The sequence below is a fragment of the Pyrus communis genome, chromosome 8 (genome assembly GCF_963583255.1).
Source record: "Pyrus communis chromosome 8, drPyrComm1.1, whole genome shotgun sequence".
Classification (NCBI taxonomy): domain Eukaryota; kingdom Viridiplantae; phylum Streptophyta; class Magnoliopsida; order Rosales; family Rosaceae; genus Pyrus; species Pyrus communis.
This window is the reverse complement of record NC_084810.1, coordinates 12,549,049-12,574,626: the sequence shown is the minus strand read 5'-3', so window position 1 is coordinate 12,574,626 and position 25,578 is coordinate 12,549,049. Positions and strand designations below refer to the sequence as shown.

General features: G+C 40.4%; 1 protein-coding gene across 1 annotated transcript; it reads right to left on the bottom strand.

Moving 5' to 3' along the window:
* Positions 1-324: 324 nt before the first annotated feature.
* LOC137742458 (carboxylesterase 15-like) lies at positions 325-2,338 on the bottom strand. The gene is made up of 2 exons (XM_068482329.1): positions 1,526-2,338; positions 325-966 (listed from the first exon to the last, which is right to left on the bottom strand). The coding sequence occupies exons 1-2, from the start codon at positions 2,215-2,217 to the stop codon at positions 654-656; spliced, it is 1,005 nt and encodes a 334-aa protein (XP_068338430.1). The 5' UTR covers positions 2,218-2,338; the 3' UTR covers positions 325-653.
* Between the last annotated feature and the right edge of the window lie 23,240 nt (positions 2,339-25,578).

Genomic DNA, 25,578 nt, shown 5'->3' with positions numbered 1-25,578 from the left:
ACCACCTCACCACAACCATATCTACCACCATTACCAGCACAACTGCCACTACCATCGTGGCTGCCACCGTCACCACGACCACCACCATAAAAATAACAACCACCACCACCAGTGCTACCGAACCACAACCACAACCACCACCATCACCGTTGTCGCTGCTCCTACGACCATTGTTACCTCTACAACCCAACCATCACATCCCTTTATTGGCACCATCACCAACACCATCACAACTATTGCCTTTGCCATCGTTGTTGTTGCCATCACCGCACTTTTATGTCTATTTTTGCCATTATATACAATTATATCACTTTTACATTAAAATTTACCAAACACTTTTACATTGGTTTTCATACTCACAATACTTTTAAAAATACAGTTTACCAAACGTTCAACTGCTTTATTTTGCAGCTGATTATTCTTAAAGCACAAGCAGTTTTTAAACAAAGCACAACAGTCCCAAACTGTCCCTAACGATAAGAGAGAATTTTACAACATGCTAAGAATAAATAAGAGAAAAAAAATACAATTTTACTCTCACATTATTTGTTACTATATTTGACAACATTAAGAGCTTTTTTGTTGTTGTTGTTGTTGTTGTTTTAGAATCTTAGAGACTTAGATCCATGGCCGCCCATAGCTGCATGCATGTCTTAGCAGCAAGTGGAATTTTGAGCAATGAATCGTTTGATGATTAACATCAATTCCTTTGCAGGTTGGGAACTGGGTTGGATGGTGAAGAAACCATGCTGCTGTCCTTCAAATTCCACGTACTCAACCTTGTTTCCCCAATTTTTGAGCCTATTTGCATAATCTTGAGCTCGATCTTTGAGAAGATCGCTTCCACCTACAACCACTAGGATTGGATCAAAAGCCACTTCTTCTAGGCTCTGGCTATTTGGTCCAAATGGGTTCACAAGTGGGTGATCTCTGTCCTCTCCAATTGGTATTGACAGCCTCCAAAACCTGCATGCATGCTTAATCTTAATTTTTTCATGCACAAACCTCTTTCATTTTATTTTTAATTTAATGATCAAATAATATATTGGCTACAATACTTACATGTATTTAATACAATTATCATCTAATAGTTGCATATAATTCATATGGATATGTATTTAATATAATTACCATAGGAATACATGAAAACATGAAACATCTAAAGTGTTTTTTTTAACCCAAAAACCACTCATAAACAAGCTCTTACACAACTAATGTAAACATTTCAACATGCACCTGAAGTCTTGTGTTTGTTTTACCGCTTCCACATTTGCGTTTGTTAACAACAAAGCAAAAGAATATTATATACTTATTACACCAACAATCATATATAATGTTATGTGATCAACTAACATAATCTGAACATCTAATTACTACTTACTCTAATATTCATTCATCCATTTTTATTTCTTGCTAACCCAATCTTATGTCTCCACAGTTGTAAACTAAAACCAAAAACAAAATCACTATTAACATGAAATGAAATGAAGAAAAAGAAAGTGGGGGGAAGATTGAAAGTTGAAACCTGTCAATGAGCTCCCAATTGAGAAAGGCTTCTTTGGGGCCCTCAGCCTCTGACCTAGCCAAAACCGTCCCACCAAAAAACGGTGCCAAAAGTACGTACCCTCTCACCCGAACCGGCCCCAATTCAACCGAACCGGCCCCGAGCTGAACCGCCAAGTTATGAGCAATATTCCCGCCAGCCGAGTCACCCGAAACAAACACGTTCCCAAAATCCGCCACCTCAGTCAGCCACGTGTCCGGATCCTCAGCCTCGGCTTGGGCTTGGAGCCATTTCATAGCCGCGAAGCCGTCGTCAATAGCAGCCGGGAGGCGGTGTTCTGGCGCGAGGCGATAGTCAGGTGCAACGACGACGCATTGGAGCTGGGAGGCGAGCTGAAAACAGTAGTTCTGGCAGTTGGGCCAAGCGCGCGAGCCGATGCAGAAGCCGCCGCCGTGGATGTAGTAGAAGATGGGGAGCTTTTTGGACAACGACGAGGGGGAGTGTGTAGTTGCAGCAGGCTTGTAGAGGCGGAGTTGGAGTTGATTGGTTGGGTCGAAAACGACGTCTTTCCAGTCAACGGAGCCGTCGTCGTGGACTGGGACGTCGAAGCTTGGTTTGGGAGAGCGGACGATGGAGCCGTCGCTGTAGACGCGGAGAACACCGCGGCACTCTTCGTAGGGCAAGGTTGGAGTGATGGCGGTGTTTGATGACATGTTTGGAGGGATTATGATGAATAAATGGGAGAATTGTGAGAAGGGAAAGGAAGTGAAGTGGGAAAGAAATAGGGAGGTGAGTAATGGAGTTGGTGGTTTTGCCTGTCGTTTTTGGTGTTTTCATATGGTTAACAAAATGGAGAAGTGGGGTCCAATGGCTAAGCAAAGCAAGTTTTAGTGACTTGTCTTAAGTTTTTGTGTGGACATGGTGGTTGTTATATGCGGAAAAGGTCATCTCCCGATTTTTTTTGTGGAGATTCGAGTATCAATCAATTATGTTCGTTTATTGTATATCGTGCGATTAGTTTTTGTTAGATACTATTTATATTCAATTTAAAATTTTACATTTAAAATGATTTCTGACTACACAATATACGATGAACGGACGTGATTGATTGATCCTCCGAATCCCCATAAAGAGGATCCGACAAGGATCCTTTTCCGTTATATGCATATGTAAAATGAGAAATCTTTTAGTGTGCTGATAACACACTCATTACATTAAATGTAATAATATAATTAGTTAGAATTCTCTTATACTAGTTTTCAGTTAATTACATTATTACATTTGATATATCAACCTGTGTTTCCAACACATTAAAAAATCTTTTGCGTGAATGGGTTTTGATAAAGAGAACCATTTAGGATTGCCAAGGGATCGAAATTTAATTATAATAATATGGGATTGAGATTTCCTATCCCTAAAAGCATTCCAAATTCTATAAGGGGAATTTGGCCATAAATCAATAAAAAGTTTTCCAATTACACATATATCAATGCATAAGTTTATTTATTTATTTAAATGACGTGTTTACCCTTTAAAAGCCATCAGCCAATTAAAACAACCCATTCCATTTTGACGCACAAAGAGAACCGTCACGTTCAACAACTTGAAGTATCGCAACAGAGCCTTAATGGCGATGGATTTTTTTTTCTACGATTTTTCACTCCGAGTTCAATCATGATGCTTGGTTGATTCTGACGACTCAAAATCTTCTAAGATTTTCAGATTTCTGTGGTGTTTGGGGATCAATCGTATTTGGTGTTTTATAAATTGAGTAGTATGTTTGTTTACTTGCATTCTTATGTTTTATGCATTCAATTATTTCCACGTTTTTTTTCTTTGTTTACTTGCCTCAAATTGATGTAATTTTGTATTAAATTTTGAACTTGAATGTTTCAATTTTTTGCTTTGCCTATGATTGTGGATTTGATTTGATAATTTTGTTGCTTTGATATTTTATCGTCCTTGAAATTTCAATTAATTACAGCTTTGGGCGTTGGTGATATAATTTCAATTTGGTAGTAACTTTATTGTAGTGTCTGTTTATGTTTTGTCTTAGTGATTTAAGTCCCTTTTTGTTTTGTTTAGGATAATGGAGCTTTATGTGATAGCAAAGTGTACATACCAAATGGAAATTGTGAGACTTCTAGTTCCACGTTGTTCTTCATTTGTTGATATTTGCAAAACAATTCATTTGAAGTTTAAGGAGTTGTGCACGAGGAGTTTCATATTTAAGTATTCGCAGCCTGATTGTGCACTACAAAATGAGAATGGCTTTGATATGATGTAGGGGCTTTCATGGGGCACTTGGTGCGGATAATGGCTCCCATGTGGTGAGTCAACATGCTGTCGAATTTGGCGTCTGCTCGCTGATATCGTGGATCGTAAATGACCACGATATTGACTTACATTATGCTAGTGGTCCAGTTTGAGGACAAGTCTCAATAAATTCCTCAGACATTCACCTTCTTCACACCCCCAGCTAGAGTAGTAAAATGAGAATTAGTGGAACTTCATGATACTTGAGAGTAGTAAAATGAGAATTAGTGGAACTTCATGATATTTGAGAGTAGTAAAATGAGACAAATGCTGATCCATCATGAGCACTGTTGTAAGGCGTAAACTTGTTTAGGTTTAAATTTAGAATTGGCTACAATACTTACATGTATATAGTACAATCATCATCTTACAATCGCATATAATTCTAGTGAATATAGGTATTGCATACAATCATCACATGAATACATGAAAACTTGGAACATCTAAAGTGTATTTTTTTAACCCAAAAACCACTCATAAACAAGCTCTCACACAACTAATGCAAACATTTCAACATGCACCAGAAGTCTTGTGTTTGTTTTACCGCTTCCACATTTGCGTTTGCTAACAAATTAAAAAGCAAAGCAAAATAATATTATATCCTTATCATATCAACAATCATTTATAATAGGTTGTTTTGTAAAAACATTAACGTTCAGTGATCAACTAAAATAATCTGAAAATCTAACCACTACTTACCTAATATACTAAGAAGAGTGTTACTCACACATTCATTTTTATTTGTCACATATTCGGTAGTATGTCTCCATAGTTGTAAACCAAAACCGAAAACAAAATCACTACTAACATGAAATGAGAAATTTTTTAGTGTGTCGGAAATACTGCTCGTTGCATCAAGTGTCATTATACAATTAGTTTGAATTTTCTTTTACTAGTTTTCAATTAATTATATTATTACATTTGGTATACCAAACCGGGTTCCCAACACATTGAAAAATCTTTGCGTAAAGGGGTTTAGGTGAAGAGAATCATTTAGGATTGCCAATGGATCGATATTTAATTATATTAACGTAGGATTGAGATTTCCTATCCCATGAACATTCCAAATTCTATAAGGGAGTTTGGCCGTAAATCACTAAAATGTTTACTAATTATCCATGTACCAATGCGTAAGTGTGGCCTCATGCCACTTAGTACTACGATTTAGTTGTATTCTTATTCACTTATAAGTGAGGGGTCTTTAATTCGATTCTCCGTATTACTGCTAAGTCATTGTGAGACTTAGCTCGCTCTCCAGTCTAATGGGCCCATTGGAAATCACGTGTTTACCCTTAAAAATCCACCAGCCAATTAAATCAGCCCCTTCAATTTAGGCGCACCAATAGAGCCCTCGCGTTCAACAGCTTGAAGTATCGCACCAGAGCTTTAATGGCGATGGATTTTTTTCTAGGATTTTTTACACCGAGTTCGATCATAATGCTTGGTTGATTCTTACGACTCAAAATACTCTAAGATTTTCAAATTTCTGTGGTGTTTGGAGATCAATCGTATTTGGCATTTTATAGATTGAGTAGCGTGTTTTTATATTTCAATTATGTTCTATGCATTCAATTATTTCTGTGTTTTTTTTTTTGGATTGATGTTTTTGTGATTTTGTAATAAATTTTGAACTTGAATGTTTCAATTTTTGGCTTTGCTTATGTTTGTGGATTTTATTTGATAATTTTATTGCTCTGATGTTTAATCTTCCTTCAATTTTCAGTTAATTACAGCTTTAGGTTCAATTTAAGTTTATGTCTGCATGGTTTTGATTTTCATTATTTATCAAAACACTCTATTAATCAACAATATTTCATAGTGAGTTCAATCAATTGAAAGGATTGATCAATAATCTTTCACAAAAATTGGTGTATTTGCAGCATGGCAGTCAAATTAAAGGTTGTGGCTGCTTAAGTAGAAAAAAATCTACTATTATGCAATAAGATCAATGTATGGTTATAACTTGGTTGTATACATAATAATAACACTATTGATAATAATTGCGTACGACAACGAGTTCAAATTATAAGAACCAATCATGAATTATATATTTTTAAATAACAAAATGTTACCACATCTATTTTATCATGACCCCCGTAAGGTCAAATCCTGCCTCCGCCACTGTTTTCAATCTGTGAATTTATGGGTTATTACCATGACTGTGAAGTGATTTTGTGTTGAAAAATTGAGGGTTTAGGCCCTGTTATTTCTCTGTGCATGCATAACCAGTCCGGTGACGAACTTCGGTGAAAAAATGTCGAGTTCGAAGCCAGCTTGTACGTACCTTCTCTGGGTTTTGGTTTCGTGTTGGTCTGAGGATGAAACGTGGACTATTTTGAGTCCAAATATGTGATTCTAACCCATGCATGCACCCTGTTCTTCTTTTCCAGTTTCCAGTGAGCTTGTTTGAAGGAAATCGGTCGAATCCGTGGTGGATTCGACCCTATTGCACCTAAATCCGTTTTAGGTAAGTCCCTGGCCTTTTGGTAGTGTTTTCTACGAATTTGGAAGGCAATTTCATGAATTTTGGGACTGAAATCAAGCTCTGCAAGTCTGGGAAACTTTTTGTATCAGCAAATCAGTTATCACTTAAACTCTAACCGACAACTGATGCGTGGCAACAATGATGGCAAGTGTGGCTCCTATATGGCGGCGAGTACAGCAACACGTTCACCGGCGACAGCGACCCCATAGGGGCGCGTGACATCATAGCGCCGGCTCATGGTGACGCGTGGTTGGAGCATGGCGGTGCGTGTAGGATCCCATACTTACACTTAGGTTTTTCGGTGTACTGAATCACATGGGGCCCTTCATTTGTTCAAATTTGAAGCCTAAATAGCAGTTTGGACGATTTTTCCTAGAATGTTCTTTAAAGCTTATTTAAGCTATATATATCTAATTCACAGGCTTTGTAGAGATTAAAAAGGATTCAGGCAAAGAGCCTAACGATGAATGACGCTTTGCTTGCCAGTGAGTGGATCCCTTTGAAAACTAAACGTTTTTTTTTTTTTAAGTATTATTACATGTTGATGCATATTACTATTATTGAATATTAGTCTTTGATGAGACTTTGGTATAACTAATTTAAATGATATCTTGAGACTATTAGTGATTTATTTTCACCACATGGTTATCATACATATCGTATAACTAGCCACGGCTGTAGGTTTATTTTGCTGGTACTTATATTTTCAAAAGAGGCTAGATTCACTAGTAGACGCTAGTCATCAATCAGGTAGATGTCGTTTCACCTGCTTGCTATACATTTTATTTACTTTGATAATGTGATTGAGATTACTTTATTTAATATGACAAGTGACGTGATAAGAACTTGATTACTATTTCGATGGTACTGTATGCATGTAGTTTTCAACTATCTATGTGATTTCAAAACGGAGGTTATTATATTCGAATGATTTTGACTAGAATAAACTTGATCCACTCACACTTTGTTTTTCGATGCTTCAGGATATAGCGAGAACAAGGATAATCCGGGAAGTGGCGAGTGGGCTTGGCAGTGAGACCTTCACCTTTAGATTTTGGTGATGACTCTCTTATTACAGTTTACTTTAGTTTGTAATAATTGCATGATCATACTTTCGATTATGCATGATATTGCACTACTTTGTGTTTACTGTTGTATGAAACTACTACCAGCTATGGTATGTTGTGATAATAATGAGATTGTATCACTCAATCCTTTACATCATAATTATCTTATGATGACTTTTGTCATTAAGTTCGGCTTATGAAGTCATCTCATGATGGGGTCATATGGTCAATTTAGTGGCGGCCAACACATTATAATCTCATAACTTGTGTTATTGGGATTAAGCATGGTCTGATTTGAATCCAATTTGTTTATAAAGGCTTGTCATTTAGATAGGCGTGTTTTTTAAGAAATATCATGTTATATATTTTGTAATATATTTACTTAATATGGTTTACGTCAAATCCCACCAAAAGAGGGATACGATTTTCTAGGACATTGATGTAGGGTTAATTGGTTGACCTACTAATGTATATATTGTACTGTAAAGTTATCAATAGAAATCAATTCGAAACCAATTCAGTCTGCTCCTTTCAATTGCCCTGCCATTCATACATTTTAATATTCACTCATTTTTAAGATGGTATCCAAAGCATCAGGTCCTGGTACTTGATTGCCTACTTTTTCAACCCTTGTTTTTTTTTTTCAAGCATCATGTCAAGCACAGTACTTTAACCACAACCACAAAACAGTCAAACCCATAGCAAATCAGTATGGATTCATCAAACCCATACTATGTTCATCATTCAGATAGTCCTGGTCATATGCTCGTACCGAAAAAATTGAATGGATCCAATGGTCATATGCTCGTACCGGAAAAATTGAATGGATCCAACTACCCATCTTGGAGCAAATCCATGATTCATGCTCTCACAGCCAAAAACAAAATTGGTTTTGTTGATGGCTCCATACAGCCTCCATCAGCAAAAGATTAACCAATTGAATACGCTCTCTAGAATCAATGCAATAGTATGATTTTAACGTGGCTCGCTCAATTTGTGGAGCCTGATTTATCCAAAGGAGTTGTTCATGCCAAAAACGCTTAACAGGTATGGCAAGATTTTAAAGATCAGTTCTCACAAAAGAACGCACCAACAATTTATCAAATCCAGAAATCCATCGTATCCCTCTCTCAAGGTTCCATGACAGTTTCGGCTTATTTTACAAAACTTAAGGGCCTTTGGGATGAGTTGGAGACTTATCGACCTCTCCTCATCTGCGACCAGACAAAGGCACATAATGAATAAATAGAAGAAGATCGAATGATGCAGTTTCTCATGGGTCTTAATGATGTCTATAGTGGAGTTCGAAGTAATATTCTCATGATGGCACCTTTGCCTAAAGTTCGTCAAGCCTACTCACTTGTTATTCAAGACGAAACACAGAGACAAATGTCTTCGGGATCGAATGAAAATTTTTCCATTGCTGCAGCCGTTCAAAGTCGATCAAACCAATCCTTCAACAATTCCAAAAATTTCCATTGTGAATACTGTGATAAAGGCGGACATACAATTGATAATTGTAGGACTCGAAAATATCATTGCAAGTTTTGTGATAAAAGAGGCCACACCGAGGACACATGCCGATTTAAAAATGGCACGAATGGAGGAAATCATAAAGCACAACAGTGTCTCCAAGGCAGCAGCATCCCACGTGCTGCCCATGTCTCTTCTCTTGCTGCCAGTGCAGGGACGGGTCCCATCACTGCTGTAAACGTAGCACCTGCCACTTAGACTCAAACACAGCCTTCACCGAACCCGCCGAACCCGTTGCAAGGTCTTTCTGCTGACCAACTTCAACAGTTGGCTTAAGTTGTGTCCATGATGAATTTAAACAATACCTCTGGTAATAACAGTGCTTATGCGAATGCAGCAGGTCTGTCTCCTTTTATTGTTGCATCCATTAATTCTGTATATACTAAACCTTGGATTTTGGATAGTGGGGCTACCAATCATATCATTTTAGATTCTTCATATTGTTCCGAAAGCACATCTTCACCAATATCCACTGTTAAATTACCCACCGGCTCTTCAGCTAAAATCACTTCTACATGCATTGTACTGATAGGAGCATATTCATGCGACTTAAATGGCTTGTTCTCGTGCATTTACGTTATGTTTCTTTAGTTATTTTAGTCCTTTATGCTTCTTTTGTGTGTTTTCAGGTTCTAAGGGCAAAGTATGCAAAAGGATGCCTTTTGGAGCAAATTGGAGATTGGAATGGATATCATATGCTTGGAGCCAAGAGGATGGACGAAATTGAAGGATTCCTCCTTCATTGCAGCCACATGCACATTCAATCATTTACACCAAAACCTTGCACATGCTTTCCCATTTCATTATTCATTCACCTTGCAGCCACTCCACATGCATTTCTAGCTTTTCCTTTGCATTCCCTCTTTAATCAACACATGCATCCACTCACCAAGAAATCATTCATTCCACATGCACCCAAAACACCACCAGAAATCATCATTGCCGTGGGTACCTATCCCATTTCAGATTGTCATTCCACTTCATTGCACATGCATCTTCATAATTCAACACATCCATTCACCACAGAAATAAGGCCTTTGTGCCAGAAATTCATCCATTCCAAACACTCTTCCATAAACTCATCCATTGCAGAAATGTAGACATCAAACCACCCTTGTGCCGTGCCTTCCCTATTAATCCAAACACCACTCCCCAAACCATTCACACCATCAAACTCACCTTAGACCTTGTGCCACAACGAAGAGGAAGAGAAGAGTGCCTAAACGTTCATACAATTCAAGTTTGAGTTGTTGGAATGTTTAGGTGTTTCTTTGATTTCAATGTTTAATTTCAATGCTCTTTGTTTTGTACGAATGAGGAATGGATGATAAGAGGGCCTAAACGTTCATACAATTCAAGTTTGAGTTGTTGGAATGTTTAGGTGTTTCTTTGATTCTCTTTGTTTTGTACCATGAGGAACTAAACCCCCCTTGGCTAGGGGGGGATTCGAAATATATGTTTATGCTTGCATTTTGATTTGAATACTTCTAATTGCGTTTCATAAGTTGTGGATTCAATTTGTTTAACCGTTTGATTGATAACTTATTTATGTATGTTTATTGAGAATGCGCGCTTAATTTTCATGCATGAATATGACGCTAGAATATAAGTAAGTTTCACCTAATCGTTATGAACTTATATTCACAAGTAGTGGAGGTTGCTTATAAACAATCGCGTTAAACAAATTCTTGGCATAAGTTTCATGCAATCCATAGTAACGAATGCCTCGTCAACACTTATAATTTTCATAGAGCGTAATGATTCTTGCTTGTATCTCTTCTATGCATTCATGTTGAGGACTTGTGGGGAATGTTTTGAATTGTTGTATGCGCTAACCCATCCAATTCAATAACGTTAGGAAGATTTGAAGGTTAATTAGTGCATCACGGTTAACCCGGGGTGTTGAGTTTCATGGTTTATTGAAATGCAATTGGAAATCATTTTATTATGCAAGTATAACATGTATGGAGATGAACCCCTTAGCCATTCTATCATCCATTCATTCCATTCCATCAAATTCGTTTTACAATCTGTTTAGTTTATTAACTTGTTTTGTTATTTCAATTTTCGTATAAATCTAAATCCCCCTTTACTTTAATGTCCAATTTAGTTAGAAATCAATTTAGTTTGTGCTTTTAAGTGTTTTGATTCATTTTATTTCCCAATTTCGTCCAGATTCACCAAAACGCTCAAAACTGCCCAGAAAGTGATTTTAAGGCAGTTTTGAGTGTTTTGGGTGATGTTTGAGTCTTTTGGTTTGTGTTAATGTTTTAAGTGTTTAGTTTTACATTCTTTGAGTTAGTTTAGTGTTTTATATTGTGTTTTTAAGTGTTTTGATTCATTTTATTTCCCAATTTCGTCCAGATTCACCAAAGTGCTCAAAACTGCCCAGAAAGTGATTTTAAGGCAGTTTTGAGTGTTTTGGGTGATGTTTGAGTCTTTTGGTTTGTGTTAATGTTTTAAGTGTTTAGTTTTACATTCTTTGAGTTAGTTTAGTGTTTTATATTGTGTTTTTAAGTGTTTTGATTCATTTTATTTCCCAATTTCGTCCAGATTCACCAAAGTGCTCAAAACTGCCCAGAAAGTGATTTTAAGGCAGTTTTGAGTGTTTTGGGTGATGTTTGAGTCTTTTGGTTTGTGTTAATGTTTTAAGTGTTTAGTTTTACATTCTTTGAGTCTAGTATAGTGTTTCATATTGTTATTTTACGTTTTTGAGTCAAATCCAAGTGGTTAACAATCCCTCCTAATCCCCGGTCCAGAACGATCCCTACTTATACATATACTACAATTTGACGAAAAGAGGGTTTAATTTGTGTGCGTATAAATCTCGCACCATGTACCATTCAATTTAGATATTACCTTAGACAATGTTTTATGTGTTCCTTCTTTTCACCTAAATCTCATGTCTACCAGTCAAGTCACCGATTCTCTAAATTGTTGCGCCATTTTGTTTCCCACTTTCTGTGTCTTGCAGGACTTGGCTACAGGGAAGATGATTGGATCGGGTAAGCAACGTGATGGTCTTTATTACATGTCCCCGTTACAACGAACGCCTCTCTCCTGTCAAGTTTCCCATTCCTCCAATTTGTGGCATATGTGACTTGGACATCCTTCACCCACTTGCCTTAAATTAGTATTTCCTTCATTGTCTTCAAATAATTTTTCTTTTGATAGTAATTGTACTGTTTGTCCCATGGCTAAACAAACCAGACTTCCATTTCCTTTAAATTCTATATCAACTCATGCTTCCTTTGATTTGTTACATTGTGATATATAGGGCCCTCATAAAGTTCCTACACATTCAGGAGCTCGATTCTTTCTTACCATAGTTGATGATTTTACTAGGTGCACATGGGTTTTTTTGATGCAACATAAATTTGAAACTCAACACCTTTTAAAATCTTTTGTTACTTTTGCTCATACACAATTTCATGCAAATATAAAAGCAGTAAGGGTTGACAATGGGTTTGAGTTTTTGTCTATGAAAGATTTTTTTCAAACCAATGGCATTGAATACCAACGCACCTGTGTTTACACTCCACAACAAAATGACATTGTCGAACGTAAGCATTGTCACATTCTCACCATTGCGCGTAGCTTACGCTTCCAATCTCATGTACCCCTTTCATTTTGGGGTGAGTGTGTATCCACCACTGTCTATCTTATTAACCGATTACCATCTCCTTTGTTATCTAACAAATCTCTTTTTGAATTATTATATAAACGTCCACCATCTTTTGACCACTTGAAAGTTTTTGGTTGTTTGTGTTTTACTACTGTTGTTCACCCTGCTCATAAATTCGATCCTCGTGCTCAACGATGTGCCTTTGTTGGATACCCCACTGGTCAAAAAGGTTATAAACTATACGATTTGGACACTAAAAAATTCTTTGTCAACCGTGACGTTAAATTTACAGAAAATGCCTTCCATTTTCAGTCTCTACCTTCATCCCCTTTGACCCCCACCCTTCCCCTACATGACAGCGAGCCCCTCATATCTCCCCACCTACCTAATCTTGCTGACACCACAATCTCACTGCCAGCTTGTCAACCCTCTCATCCATCACCCTCTAATCCTAACCCCCGGACCCCACTACCTAATCCTACACCACCTGACATGCTCCCACCACCTAATCCTACCTTTCCTGCCATGCTTCCATCACCCTCCCTACCCAATGCCGTGTCTATCTCTCCTACCTCACCATCCACTAACATATCTGCCCTATCACCTGTCCTCTCCCATTCACCAGATGCCATGTCCGTTCAGTCACCCTCTCCACCCCTTCCACGCCAATCTATCCGTCCTAAGCACCCTCCCATACATCATAAAGACTATCATGTGACTAACCAGGTCAGTCACTCTCCTTCGGCGCCTCGTCCTTCCACAGATACTCGTTACCCTTTCTCTAATTTTCTTTCTTACTCACGCATTTCTTCTGCCCATTGTGTTTTTCTAGCCAACATTACAGGTCACACTGAACCTAATTCATATGCTCAGGCTATCCTTGATCCTAATTGGCGACATGCCATGCATGCAGAATTAATGGCTTTGCAGCAAAACAATACATGGACCATGGTTCCCTTACCTGCAGGTCATAAACCCATTGGCTGCAAATGGGTTTATAAAATCAAATACAACTCTGATGGCACAATTGAACGTTACAAGGCTTGTCTTGTTGCAAAAGGATACACTCAAATTGAGGGCATCGATTATCAGGAGACATTTTCTCTTACTGCCAAACTCACTACTCTTCATTGTCTCCTTGCTGTTGCCAATGCACATCATTGGTTCATTCATCAACTGGATGTTCAAAACGCTTTTCTCCATGGTGATTTGCATGATGTTGTTTTGATGGAACCTCCTCCTGGTCTTCGCCGACAGGGGGAGAACATTGTATGTCAGCTTAACAAATCTTTATATGGACTCAAACACGCATCTAGAAATTGGTTTTCGACTTTTTCAGTCACCATTCAAAGAGCAGGTTGCCAACAATCAAAAGCTGATTATTCTCTTTTTACCAAGGCTCAAGGTTCTTTGTTTACTGCAGTTCTTATCTATGTGGATGACATACTTCTTACAGGGAATGATCTTCAAGAGATGGAACGCCTCAAAACATTTCTTCTCACACGCTTCCGCATCAAAGATCTTGGTAATTTGAAATATTTTTTAGGCATTGAATTTTCTCGTTCTCATAAAGGCATTTTCATGTCTCAAAGAAAATATGCACTAGACATTTTGCAGGATTCTGGACTTTCGGGAGCATGACCAGACAAGTTTCCAATGGAACAAAATTTGAAACTCAGTCCCATTGATGGAGCATTGTTAGATGATCCCACCAAGTATAGAAGACTAGTCGGGCAATTGATTTATCTTACTGTCACTAAGCATGACATAGTCTTTTCAGTTCGCACATTGAGTCAATTCATGCATGAGCCTCGCAAGCCTCATTGGGATGCAGCTTTACGAATTCTCAGGTACATCAAAGGTACTCCTGGCCAAGGTTTATTATTTCTTGTCACTGACAATCTTGAGTTAAAAGCTTTTTGTGATTTCGATTGGGGAGGTCGCCGTGCCACAAGAAGGTCAGTTACAGGATATTGTGTTTTTCTTGGAAATTCTCTCATCTCTTGGAAATCCAAGAAACAAGACAATGTTTCTCGATCATCTACAGAAGCCGAATATCGAGCTATGGCCAACACATGTTTAGAGTTAACCTGGCTACGCTATATCTTGCAAGATTTAAAGGTTCTGCAAAAGGCTCCTGCACCTTTATTTTGTGATAATCAAGCTGCCCTATATATTGCAGCTAATCCTGTTTTTCACGAGTGTACAAAGCATATTGAAATTGATTGTCACATCGTTCGAGAAAAACTGCAAACTTGAATGATTATTCCCTCACATGTGCCTACACGTTTCCAGTTAGCAGATTTATTTACAAAGGCCTTGGGAAAAGATCAATTTGCGATACTACGAACAAGTTGGGAGTTCATAATATTCACTCTGCAACTTGAGGGGGAGTATTAAGAAATATTATGTAATATATTTACTTAATATGGTTTATGTCAAATCCCACCAAAAGAGGGATACGATTTTCTAGGACATTGTGTAAACACGAAAAGTTCCTGAAACAAGAAACAAGAATACCGTGTACAAAATATCTTTTTGTGTTTAATGATTTTGGGGTTACAATCTCTTTGTAATTTGATCCTCTGATTCTATCTTCGTAGGGTGTAGGTTTGTGGATGAGTTGTTGATCCAAAGGGCCGTCGGGGCTTGATCTAGGGATGAACAGTTGATGAACGGATCTTCGAGGGCTTTTGAGCTTGATCTTGAATACTGGGTGTATGGATTTCTTCAAGGGGGCCGTCGGAGCTTGATCTTGAGGGTTGATGGATGAGCGGATCTTCAAGGGCTTTTGGGCCTAATCTTGAAGATTGAGTGTATGGATTTCTTCAAGAGGCCGTCGGGGCTTGATCTTGAGGGTTGATGGATGAGCGGATCTTCAAGGGCTTTTGGGCCTAATCTTGAAGACTGATTGGATGTGTGGATTTGTTGAGGTTGTTGATCCAAAGGGCCGTTGGGGCTTGATCTTAGGACGAACGGATGATGAACACTTTCTTCAAGGGGCCGTCGGGGCTTGATCTTGAGTCGGCGGAAGTTCTTCAAGGGCCGTTGGGGCTTGACCTTGAAGGAGGGTTTGACGAAGAACGAAGAGTGTTTTCTTGATCCTTCGGGATTTGCTTGAGAGCTTTAGAGTTTCAAGGCTTCAAGGTTTTGGTGTGATGTAAATTCCCTTCTTTCTTTCTTTCTTTCTTTCTTTCTTTCTTTCTTCCTTTCTTTCTCTCTTTCTTCCTTTCTTTCTCTCTTTCTTCCTTTCTTTCTCCCCCCTAAATGAATGCCTTGGCTTCCTATTTATAGAATTTCAAAACTTGATTTTTGGATTTAAATAATCAGATGAAATAAATCATTTCTGCCAAGTAATGACACGTGTCCTATTTGATGACTTTTCCAATTTATTTCGATTTTTCATTGAGTCACACGCTACATGTAAAATTTATGTGACACGTGAGTGTTGAAATTTTAATTATTGGTCAACATTCATTTCACCGAAATTTCGATGTCCACAAATGCCCCCACTTCAAGGCGCGTCGTAGACATGTGCTTGTCACGTGTAGAAGATGCGTTTTGAAGTCCCTTAATGTAGATGTCAACCCAAGGGCCGTCGAGGCTTGATCTTGAATTGAGCTGGAAATTTCTTCAAGGGCCATCGAGGCTTGATCTTGAGTTCGACTGGAAGATTTTCTGGTTTCCTCCAATCGTTGATTTTCCACAAGCTTAATCTTGAACTGGGCTGGAAGATTCTTTTGGTCTCCTCCGAAGGTCTGAACTTACTCCTTTTATCTGGAGTTGAATTTGATTCAAGGGTGGTGAACACTTGATTTTGAATCGGACTTGTGATTTCTTCAAGGGCCATTGAGGCTTGATCTTGAACTGGGCTGGAGGATTCTTCTGGTCTCCTCCGCTCGTTGATTTTCCTTTGTGCTACTCTTGAACTGGGCAGCAGGATTCTTTTGGTCTCCCCCCGAAGGTCTACGAGCGGTTTCAGGATATGGCAGGCAAGTACGAAGTGGAGGTGCTGACCTGTTTCTTTGTTCAATCTTTCCAATTCGTATTGAATACGAATCGGAAAGATTGAAGTTTCCTTGTCCCTTCTCTGGCAGTGTATCAACCGTTGAAGATGACTACTCGAGAGCAATACTAGGTAAGCAATCAGGAATAGATTCCAGGTAGTCGGTTCCAGATCGGAAGACTGACTCCAAGTGCCGGCTGATTGCTTCTTTCACTTTGCCATGCGAGTAAGAACAAGGACAAAGGAAAAGACAGGGAAAAAGCATGATATGAGATACCTTTGCTTTCGAAGAAGCAGCGAATGAATCAACACATATATTTGTTGTGCTTGTCTCCACATGCTTCGATGTATCATTTTCACTTGCCTTACTTGCTCCCCTTTGCAGAAGTGGTATTTCCTTATGCAGGTTTAGCATCTTCTCTTGTAGTATTTGTCCTCCGATGCAGGAGTTGAATGCAACCTTTGCATTTAAATGGTGCTTCACTTCTTGGTGGCAACTGGTTTGAGTGGAGGTTCCGACATATTGCTTTCTCTGTCCTTGTCTTGGCAGGTGAGAACAAGGGCAAAGGAAAAGATAGGGAAAAAGCATGATATGAGATACCTTTGCTTTCGCCCTTGATGATATGAGATACCTTTGCTTTTGAAGAAGCGGTGAATGAATCAGCACATGCTTCAATCTATCGTTTCCTCCTGGGTCATCTGTACTCCAGGCATCTGGTATCTTCAAAGGTTGAATAGGTTTTCTCAAAGGAAGAAGAAGAATTGTGTATTTCGAGAGGCTTTGCTGGGAGTGCGCCCTCAGAGGTGAGGAAGAGTTGGGCATTTTCTTCAGGTCTGCCTTGCCATAAAAGACGAAGGTCGACACATATAGGGATTTCTTAATAGCAAGTGGTGGTACCGTTCTTTTACCCTTGTCGACAAACGTCTCTTCGATATCTGAACGACGCCTCTTCGATTTCTGAACGACGCCTCTTCGATTTCTGAACGAGCGCCACTTTTGACAAAGTTGCACGCGTTTTCTGAAAAGCAGAGAAAGCGTCGCCGAACTTTGCGCTTGTCGGCTAAAGACGTGTAGTTGCGATGATGGCCTCCACGCGTTCTCGACTTTGTCAGATATCTTTTGACAAAGTTGAACGCATTTTCTGAAAAGCCACGAACGCGTCGCCGAACTTCACGCAGGAAAATCCGGATTTTTGAATCGGTGGTCGTGTCGCTTGGCTTTTTACAGAGGTATCGATCACTCCAACATACACACTCTGAAAATTGCCCATTCTTGAAAATCGTCTCCGGCCTTTTGAGAATTATCTTCATCCACCCATTCTCTCTGAACACCTTTGAAAAAAATGACTAACTCATCGAACCTTTGCTTAGATTTGAGTCTCAGCAGCGATCCGGTTGCACCCGGTCAAGGTAATGTATGGCGCCCTTCTTTTTTATCTTCTAACGGTCCTCTTACAGGTGAAGACTCCGTGATGCAGGACGCCACAACAGCTACAATAGTAGCTAGGAACCTCCTCACTCCAAAAGATAGTAGGCTGCTGTCAGGACGGTCCGATGAGTTGGCCGTTCAAGAGTCCCTCGCTCTCAGCGTTCAGTGTGCAGGCTCTGTGTCCAACATGGGCCAACGCCTACTTGCTCGCTCCCGTCAGGTTGAATCGTTGATGGCAGAGGTGGAAAGTCTCAAGCAAGAGATCAAGCAGCTGAAGTATGAGAATAGAAGTTTGCACGTGCTTGCAAACAACTATTCGACGGGCATGAAGAGGAAGCTTGATGAGCTACAAGAGTCTGAAGGTCAGATTCAAAGTGACCGTCAAAGGTTTTCGTCTTTCCTCCAGAGGCACATTTTTCCTGGGTCTTCCAGTGTTTGGCCAAGTATTGAGGCCTCGAATGCTCTATCTTCGATGCCTCCCGCTCTGATGCCTTCCGCTCCGAGAGTTTTGCCAAATAATGGGGCTTCACGTGAACATCCTTTGTGAAAGCTCCAATCTTGTATTTTTTTTTTTTTTTTTTTTTTTTTTTTTTTCATGCTTGTAATTTCTTGAAGATTAATGGACATGTTTTATTTTATTCAGTGTATTGTGCTAAATACAAATAAAACATATACATCACTAAGTTTTTTTTTTTTCCTCCTTCGGTGGCACTGATCCACCAAAGTTTTTTTTTTTTTTTTTTTTTTTTTATGTTGGAAAGTGGCCAACTTGGCTATGCTTTCAGCTAGACAACAATTGCAAATGCTTTTGGCTATAAAAAATTATAAAGGAAGAAAAGGAGAAACATTTTCCTTGTTTTAGGGAGGAAAAACAGGAAAGTGTTTTTGTTTTTTTCTTCCACATCCGTTGGTTTAAATAGCCTTTGAAGCAAAGGAAAAAAAAGTGAAGATAGCTCATTTCGGTTTTGGAGAAAATAGAGAAGAAGAGAGAGCTCAATACTCTGCTGAGAAAAAAAAAAAACTGCAAATAGAGAAGAGAAGCTGCTGCTTCATTTGGTTAGTAATCATCTACCAAAGTAGTTGTTGTTTGTAATAGCTTTGAGCTATATGTATAGAGAAGAAATTATTCATTATATTTCTTCCTCTATTTGTTTCTTTGGTGTGTGAGAGCTTTTGGGTGTATTGGGTTATTTGGGCTGTGAGATTACCAACACTTTGTAAACTCCCATTTGGTTGATAGTGGATTATTGGGTGAGCTCCTACTGCTCCAAGGACGTACTCCAGTTACACTGACTGTGGAGGAACCTCGTTAAATTTTTTTTTGTCTTTTATATTTTGTTCTTGCATTTTTTTTTTTTTTTTTTTTTTTTTTTTTTGTGTTTTTTTTTTGTGTTTTTTTATTATATATATATATATATATATATTTTTTTTATTAATTTTTTTATATGGTGATCTGCAAGGCTGAGGCTGCCAAATCGACGAAGAACCCAGGAACGCGTAAATTGGTGGTGTAGAAAGAGTGGTGTTGTGCAAAGATTGCAAAGGGATTTTTGCTGTGTAATGCCTTTTGGTCACAGTCTTCCCTTGGTAGTGACGTTGCCGTGCCTCTTGCTGCTGCTTGGAGCTTGTTGCAGTGTGTCACTTTTACCGTGTGGGGTTATGCAAAAGACTGCAGCGAGTTTATGCTGTGTAGTGCCTTTTGATCATAATTTTCCTCGGTGGTGACGTTGTTGTGCCTCTTGTTGCTGCTTGCTGCACCGTCATCGCTGCACACCATTGCACTGTCTGTTGTCCTGCTGTTCAAGTTTTGTGGCTGTTTTTTTTTTTTTTTTTTTTTTTTTTTTTTTTTTGCGGTCATGGTATTTTTCAAATGTTTTAAGAGCAACACCATTACCATTCTTGCGAAGGAAAATGATTCGCAAGATAGGGGAACAACTCTGAAGATTTACGCCCCACTGACTGGCCTTAAGGCGCTTGCTCTTCCTACAAAAGACAACTCCATGCATATTAAGTCGTGGTCTTCTGAAGTATCTTGGAAGGTGGCAAACTTTGTTCGATCAAATACGAAGAGGGAGGCGTGCTCACCGGGGATTCTTATCTTGAACCCTTCACACCATGCTCATGACAGTCATCCGGCTTCGTTTAAGCTTCTCGGAGATCACATCCGCAGCGGAGCTATGGCTTGGAATGATGCCTTGTCGACTACCGGAGAAGCTGTTTTTGATGAGTCTTATTGGGAGTGGCTTGAAGATGTCTTGGGCCGATCTAAACATGTGCTTACTAGCATGGGCCTTTACCATGCCGTGTACGCATCTTTGTTTAGTTATGATCTCCATCATTCTGTCCTTCATGCGTTCTTCGAGCATTGGTGTTCAGCGACTAACACGCTTCATACAGCTCAAGGAGAGATGTCAATTTCACTTTGGGATCTCCACAAGATAGGGGGATTGCCAATCCAAGGTAAGTTTTATGACGAGGTCGTTCCTAGTGCGGAGGAACTTTCTCTCTGCAATAACCGAGGATTGCCTGCGAGTTGTCGCTGTTTATTTTGGGCATATCACAAGCTTTTCCAAGATGCTCGAAGTAAATCAGGCGTGAAGATTTCTTCATGGATCCGCTTCTGGTATTGGGAGGACACAAGGTACAAGAAGTCCTCGAAGAGAAGAAGTTGCAACAAAACCACTAAGCCAAAGGGAGACTCATATCCATCTGGTGCCATTGGTTCAGCTAGGCGCTGTTCCCCTGCCGAGTTGAGAGCGTTTGAGGACCTTGGCATAGCATCAGAGCATGTGGAAGAATCTTACCTAGCTGCTTTCTTAGCTTGTTGGCTTTGTAAGTTTGTTTTTCCAATTGGCGACGTCAACTTTGTTCGTCCTGGGGTTTTCAAAGTTGCTAGCAAGATGGCTGCAGGTGAATCTTTCAGTCTTGCTATCCCGGTTTTGGCCAATATTTATAATGGCTTGAGTGTTGTTTCGAACTCAGCAAACACTGAAGATCGTGCCGCGGTTCTTCCCTACCATTATGTGTATGGTTGGTTGGGTGAGTACTTCGGTACTCATTTTTTTTCTTCAACTCTAAACAAGTCAGGGCCTTTGATGACGAAGCATTCTGGCGTGCTTTCTTCGAAGAGCCTCGATGATTCCCAGGCGCAAGCACTGTTTAGAAGCTGCGAAGGCTTGAAGATGGACTATCTGGCGAGAGTTGGCTCGGTGCGGCGAGGCATCATGGACGATTCGCATCTTCGCTTCTCAGACTTATCTTACCTTGTAAGTCTTCGCTCAGGGTATGTTTCTTTGCGGCAAGAAGATCGATGCATTGTTCAGCCGTATAGTCCCCACCGTTTCAGCAGGCAATTTGGTTTTGTCCAACATGTGCCAGGCAAGCTGAAGGAAAAAAACCAATTAGACTCCTTGCAAGCCGTGTATATGCATTGGGAGTCTTGTACCCGTGCATGTACAAATGCTTCTATCACCCTGCCGGCAAAAGACGAGTTCAAGAGTAGTCCAGTAACCCGTGCTTACATAAGTTGGTGGTCAAAGGTATATTATGAGAATTCGGGGATGGCAAGTGGTACCAATTCTTCTCATTCACACCTCAATGTATTGAAGGAGGGGTGTTCTGTGGTTCCTACACAACTGATATCTTTTGATTGCGCGAGTGCTGCTACTTTGCAAGATAGACCAGTGGTTTTAGTCCCTCAATGCCCACGCTTGTCTTCTCAACATCTGGATGTATCTGAAGAGGCCGGTGATGAAGTTGATTCGCACGAAGATGGACTTGTTTTGCGGCAGGGTCAACAAGTTTTAAACAAGCGACGCCTTGAAGGCGCTCAGGCTGATAGCGATGTCAATTTTCGTCATAAGAAGAAAGAAGTGTTTAGGCTCCCTCAACTCGATGGTAGTGTGTCGTTTGAGAAAGACGTATGCATCTTCTTCTCTCTTATGACTTCTTCTGCTTTCATTGTTCTAGCTTTTGTTTCTAACAGCTTTCTTTGTTTTCTTTAGGTTGGGCCTTCTTGTTCTTTTGACTTGGCGACCACAGGTATTTATTCTTATACGGAGATGCTATTTGGAGGCGACCTACCCACAGGCGAGGAGATTGGGGATCCACCTGGTACTGAGCTTATCCCAAGTTCGTCAAGTTTCCCAAGTTTGCCGTGTGTAGGTGGAGGCATGCAAAATCCCGTCATGCATTCTACACCTTTGCCAGCTAGCTCTGAGATCTCTCTGAGAGGGCCAAACCTTAGTGGTACTGAGCAGCTTATTCATCGCATCAATCTTCGTGCGGCAATGGATATCAAGAGCCATATTGAGGGGAGGATTTTGAAATGCCCGTCGGAGGACCTTGCGTTGCTTAAAGAGGACTTGTCGAAACTTATTTCTGCAATTGACAATCTTAACATTGATTCTTCATCCTTGAAGATCAAGATCGCCGAAATTATGGCCGCCTCAACTGAGTATTCTTCCTTGCGTGTTATTTCCTCGAAGAAGTTGAGTCCAGATGTTAGAGCTCACCAACTTGCTGCAATAGACTTGTCACTAACCCAAGCCCGGTCTTCTCAGCAAGCTGCTTCGGGAGATTATCAATCTACAGAGACTTCTTTAGCTTCTGTCCGGGTACATCTAGATACGTTGATGCAAGAACAAGAACAGCTTGGCATCGAGGCATCAAAACTTGAAAGTGTTCTCGGGGAGCAGGGAGCTACACTTTCTCAATGCCAAGAGGAGATTTCACGCCTAGAACAAGAGAAAGACATGGCTATGGAGTTGCCCATCCTGTCTCTCACTGAGGTAGAGACTTTGAAGGCTTTGGAAGGCTTGCTTGAAGACCGCCTCCTTAGTTTTAGGGACATAGTTTTCAAGTAGTGTCTTCCGCCCTTTTTCTTTTGTAATCAGACTTTTTCCTTCAAAGAAATAAAATGTTTGCATTCTTGAATTTGCTCTTTATTCTTCAAAGCGTTTTTTTTTTTTTTTTTTTTTTTTTTTTTTTTGAGATGTGACTGTACTTGAAGTTTTGAAGTTTCAAGTTGCCTACGTACCCTTGGTTGAGGAGGGATCAAGTCATGACGTAGTTCAAATGAGTGATGGTTTTTTATGATGATTTTGCCGTACACAGTTTATGCTCTTGCGGGCCAGGAGCGTGGCACGTTTGCTTTAGGGGTAGTAGCGCTTCAAAAATCTGCCGTTGATGGGGCCGATCTTCAACCCGTCTTCTGCCGTGATTAAGTAGGCGCCATTGGTGTAAATCTCTTGTATTACGTAGGGTCCATCCCATTTTGATGTGAACTTGCTTTTTGTCTTATGGGTTGTAATGATAGGCCTACGCAATGCCAGCACGAGATCTCCGGCTTGGAAAGACCTTGGGCGGACTTTCTTGTTGAATGCCTTGGCTAACCGTGCTTGGTAGCATTCCAAGTGTTGTTGAGCTTCGAGCCTTCTCTCATCCAGCGCTTCCAACTCCTGAAGGCGCAACTTTGCATTTTCTTCATCAGTCAAGCCTTCTTGTATAGCCATCCTTAGTGAGGGGATTTGACTTTCAAGCGGTAGAACAGCTTCTACGCCATATACGAGAGAATAAGGTGTAGCTTGGGTAGGAGTCCTATGTGTAGTCCTATATGCCCAAAGTGCTTCACTTATTCTTTCATGCCAGTCTCTCTTTGTTCGGCCGATTACCTTTTTCAGGAGGTTGCACAGCGTCTTGTTGAATGCTTCTGCGAGGCCGTTGGCCGGAGCATGATACATGGAAGACTTGTGCTGCTTGAACTTGTATTTGTCGCAAAGCTCGTCCACGAGTCGGTTGGAAAACTGCTTTCCATTGTCCGTGATAATGTAGCGAGGCACCCCATATCGGTGGATGATATGCTCCTTGATGAAACGAACAACAGTTTCCTTTTTTACTTCCCTTAAAGGTATGGCTTCAGCCCACTTGGAAAAGTAATCTGTTGCAGCTAGGATGTAAGCTTCCCCTGCAGATGACTTTGGCGTAATTGGTCCCACAACGTCTAATCCCCATGCGTCGAACGGCCATGAAGCAACTGTAGGGTGTAATGGTTCAGGCGGTTGATGTATGAAGTTGGCGTGGAATTGGCAGGCTTGGCACCTTTTGGCGTGTTCCAGGCAGTCCTTCACCATGCTCGGCCAGTAGTAACCCATTCTTTTAAGCTGGAAATGTAGCTTTGGTCCAGATTGATGTGCCCCACACATACCTGAATGTGCTTCTTCCATGGCTTGATTAACTTCTTCCTCACCTAGGCATCTCAGGAGCAGTCCTTCAAAAGAGCGTCGGTAAAGTGTTCCTTTGTAGTAAAGGAAGCGAGGTGCTCGTCGACGTATTTCGGAACGGTGTCTAAGATCATCTGGAAGCTTTCCGTGCTCTAAGTAGTCGATCAGCGGCTGTCTCCACTCTTCAGCATCGACTGGAAGTACTGAGATGACATTTGTATCATCTAGTAACATTTCATTAACGAGAGGAATCACCCATCTTTGGCAAACTGGCACGTCTGCAACTTCATCTTTTCCTAGTGTCATACTTGAGGCTAGATTGGCGAGAGCGTCTGCCATTTGATTTTCCTTTCTTGGCACATGTTCTAGTGTCACAGCTTCGAACCTTTGTAGCAGTTGGGTCGCTAACCGGAAGTATGGGACGAGATCATCTTTCCTCACCTCATATTCAGTTAAGAGTTGATTGATTATGAGCTTGGAATCGCCATATACCTCAAGAGCTGTGATTTCCATGTTGATCGCCATTTGGAGCCCGATGATCAATGCTTGGTACTCAGCAACATTGTTGGAGCATAGCTCATTCAATTGGAAGGAGTAAGGTAGTATGTGCCTTTGTGGTGACATGAATACTACTCCTGCCCCTGCTCCGTCTGCTCGTGCGGATCCGTCGAAGAACATCGTCCATGTCGGGAAGATGTCGATGTAGAACACCTCCTCGTCAGGCAAGTCATCTGAGATTTTCCAATCAGCCGGGATTGGATGATCGGCAAGGAAGTCTGCTAGCGCTTGTCCCTTGACGGCTTTAGCTGGGACGTAGATGATCTCATATTGATTAAGAAGCAAAGCCCATTTAGCGAGTCGCCCTGTCAAGACTGGCTTAGTCATAACGTATTTGACAGGGTCGGCTTTAGCAACCAAGTGGATGGTGTAAGCATGCATGTAATGTCTGAGTTTCTGAATGGCAAACACCAAAGCGAGGCACATCTTTTCTATTGGGGAATAGTTCAACTCAGCGCCGGTGAGAGTTCGACTGAGGTAGTATAGTGCTCCTTCTCTTTGGGATTCATTCTCTTGCGCCAAGAGTGCTCCGATTGAACTTTCCTGAGCAGCAATATACAATATGAGTGGTTTCCCGGGCACAGGTGCCCTCAGGACAGGTGGACTTAACAAATATTTCTTTATGCTTTCAAAAGCATTATGGCATGCTTTGTCCCATACGAATGGAACATCTTTCTTCATAAGGCGACTAAACGGTTGACAACGCCCTGCGAGGTTAGAGATGAAGCGTCTGATGAAGGCTAGCCGTCCTTGTAGACTTTTCAGCTCGTGCAGGTTTCTTGGCTCGGGCATGCTTTGAATGGCCTTGATCTTTGATTGGTCTACTTCAATACC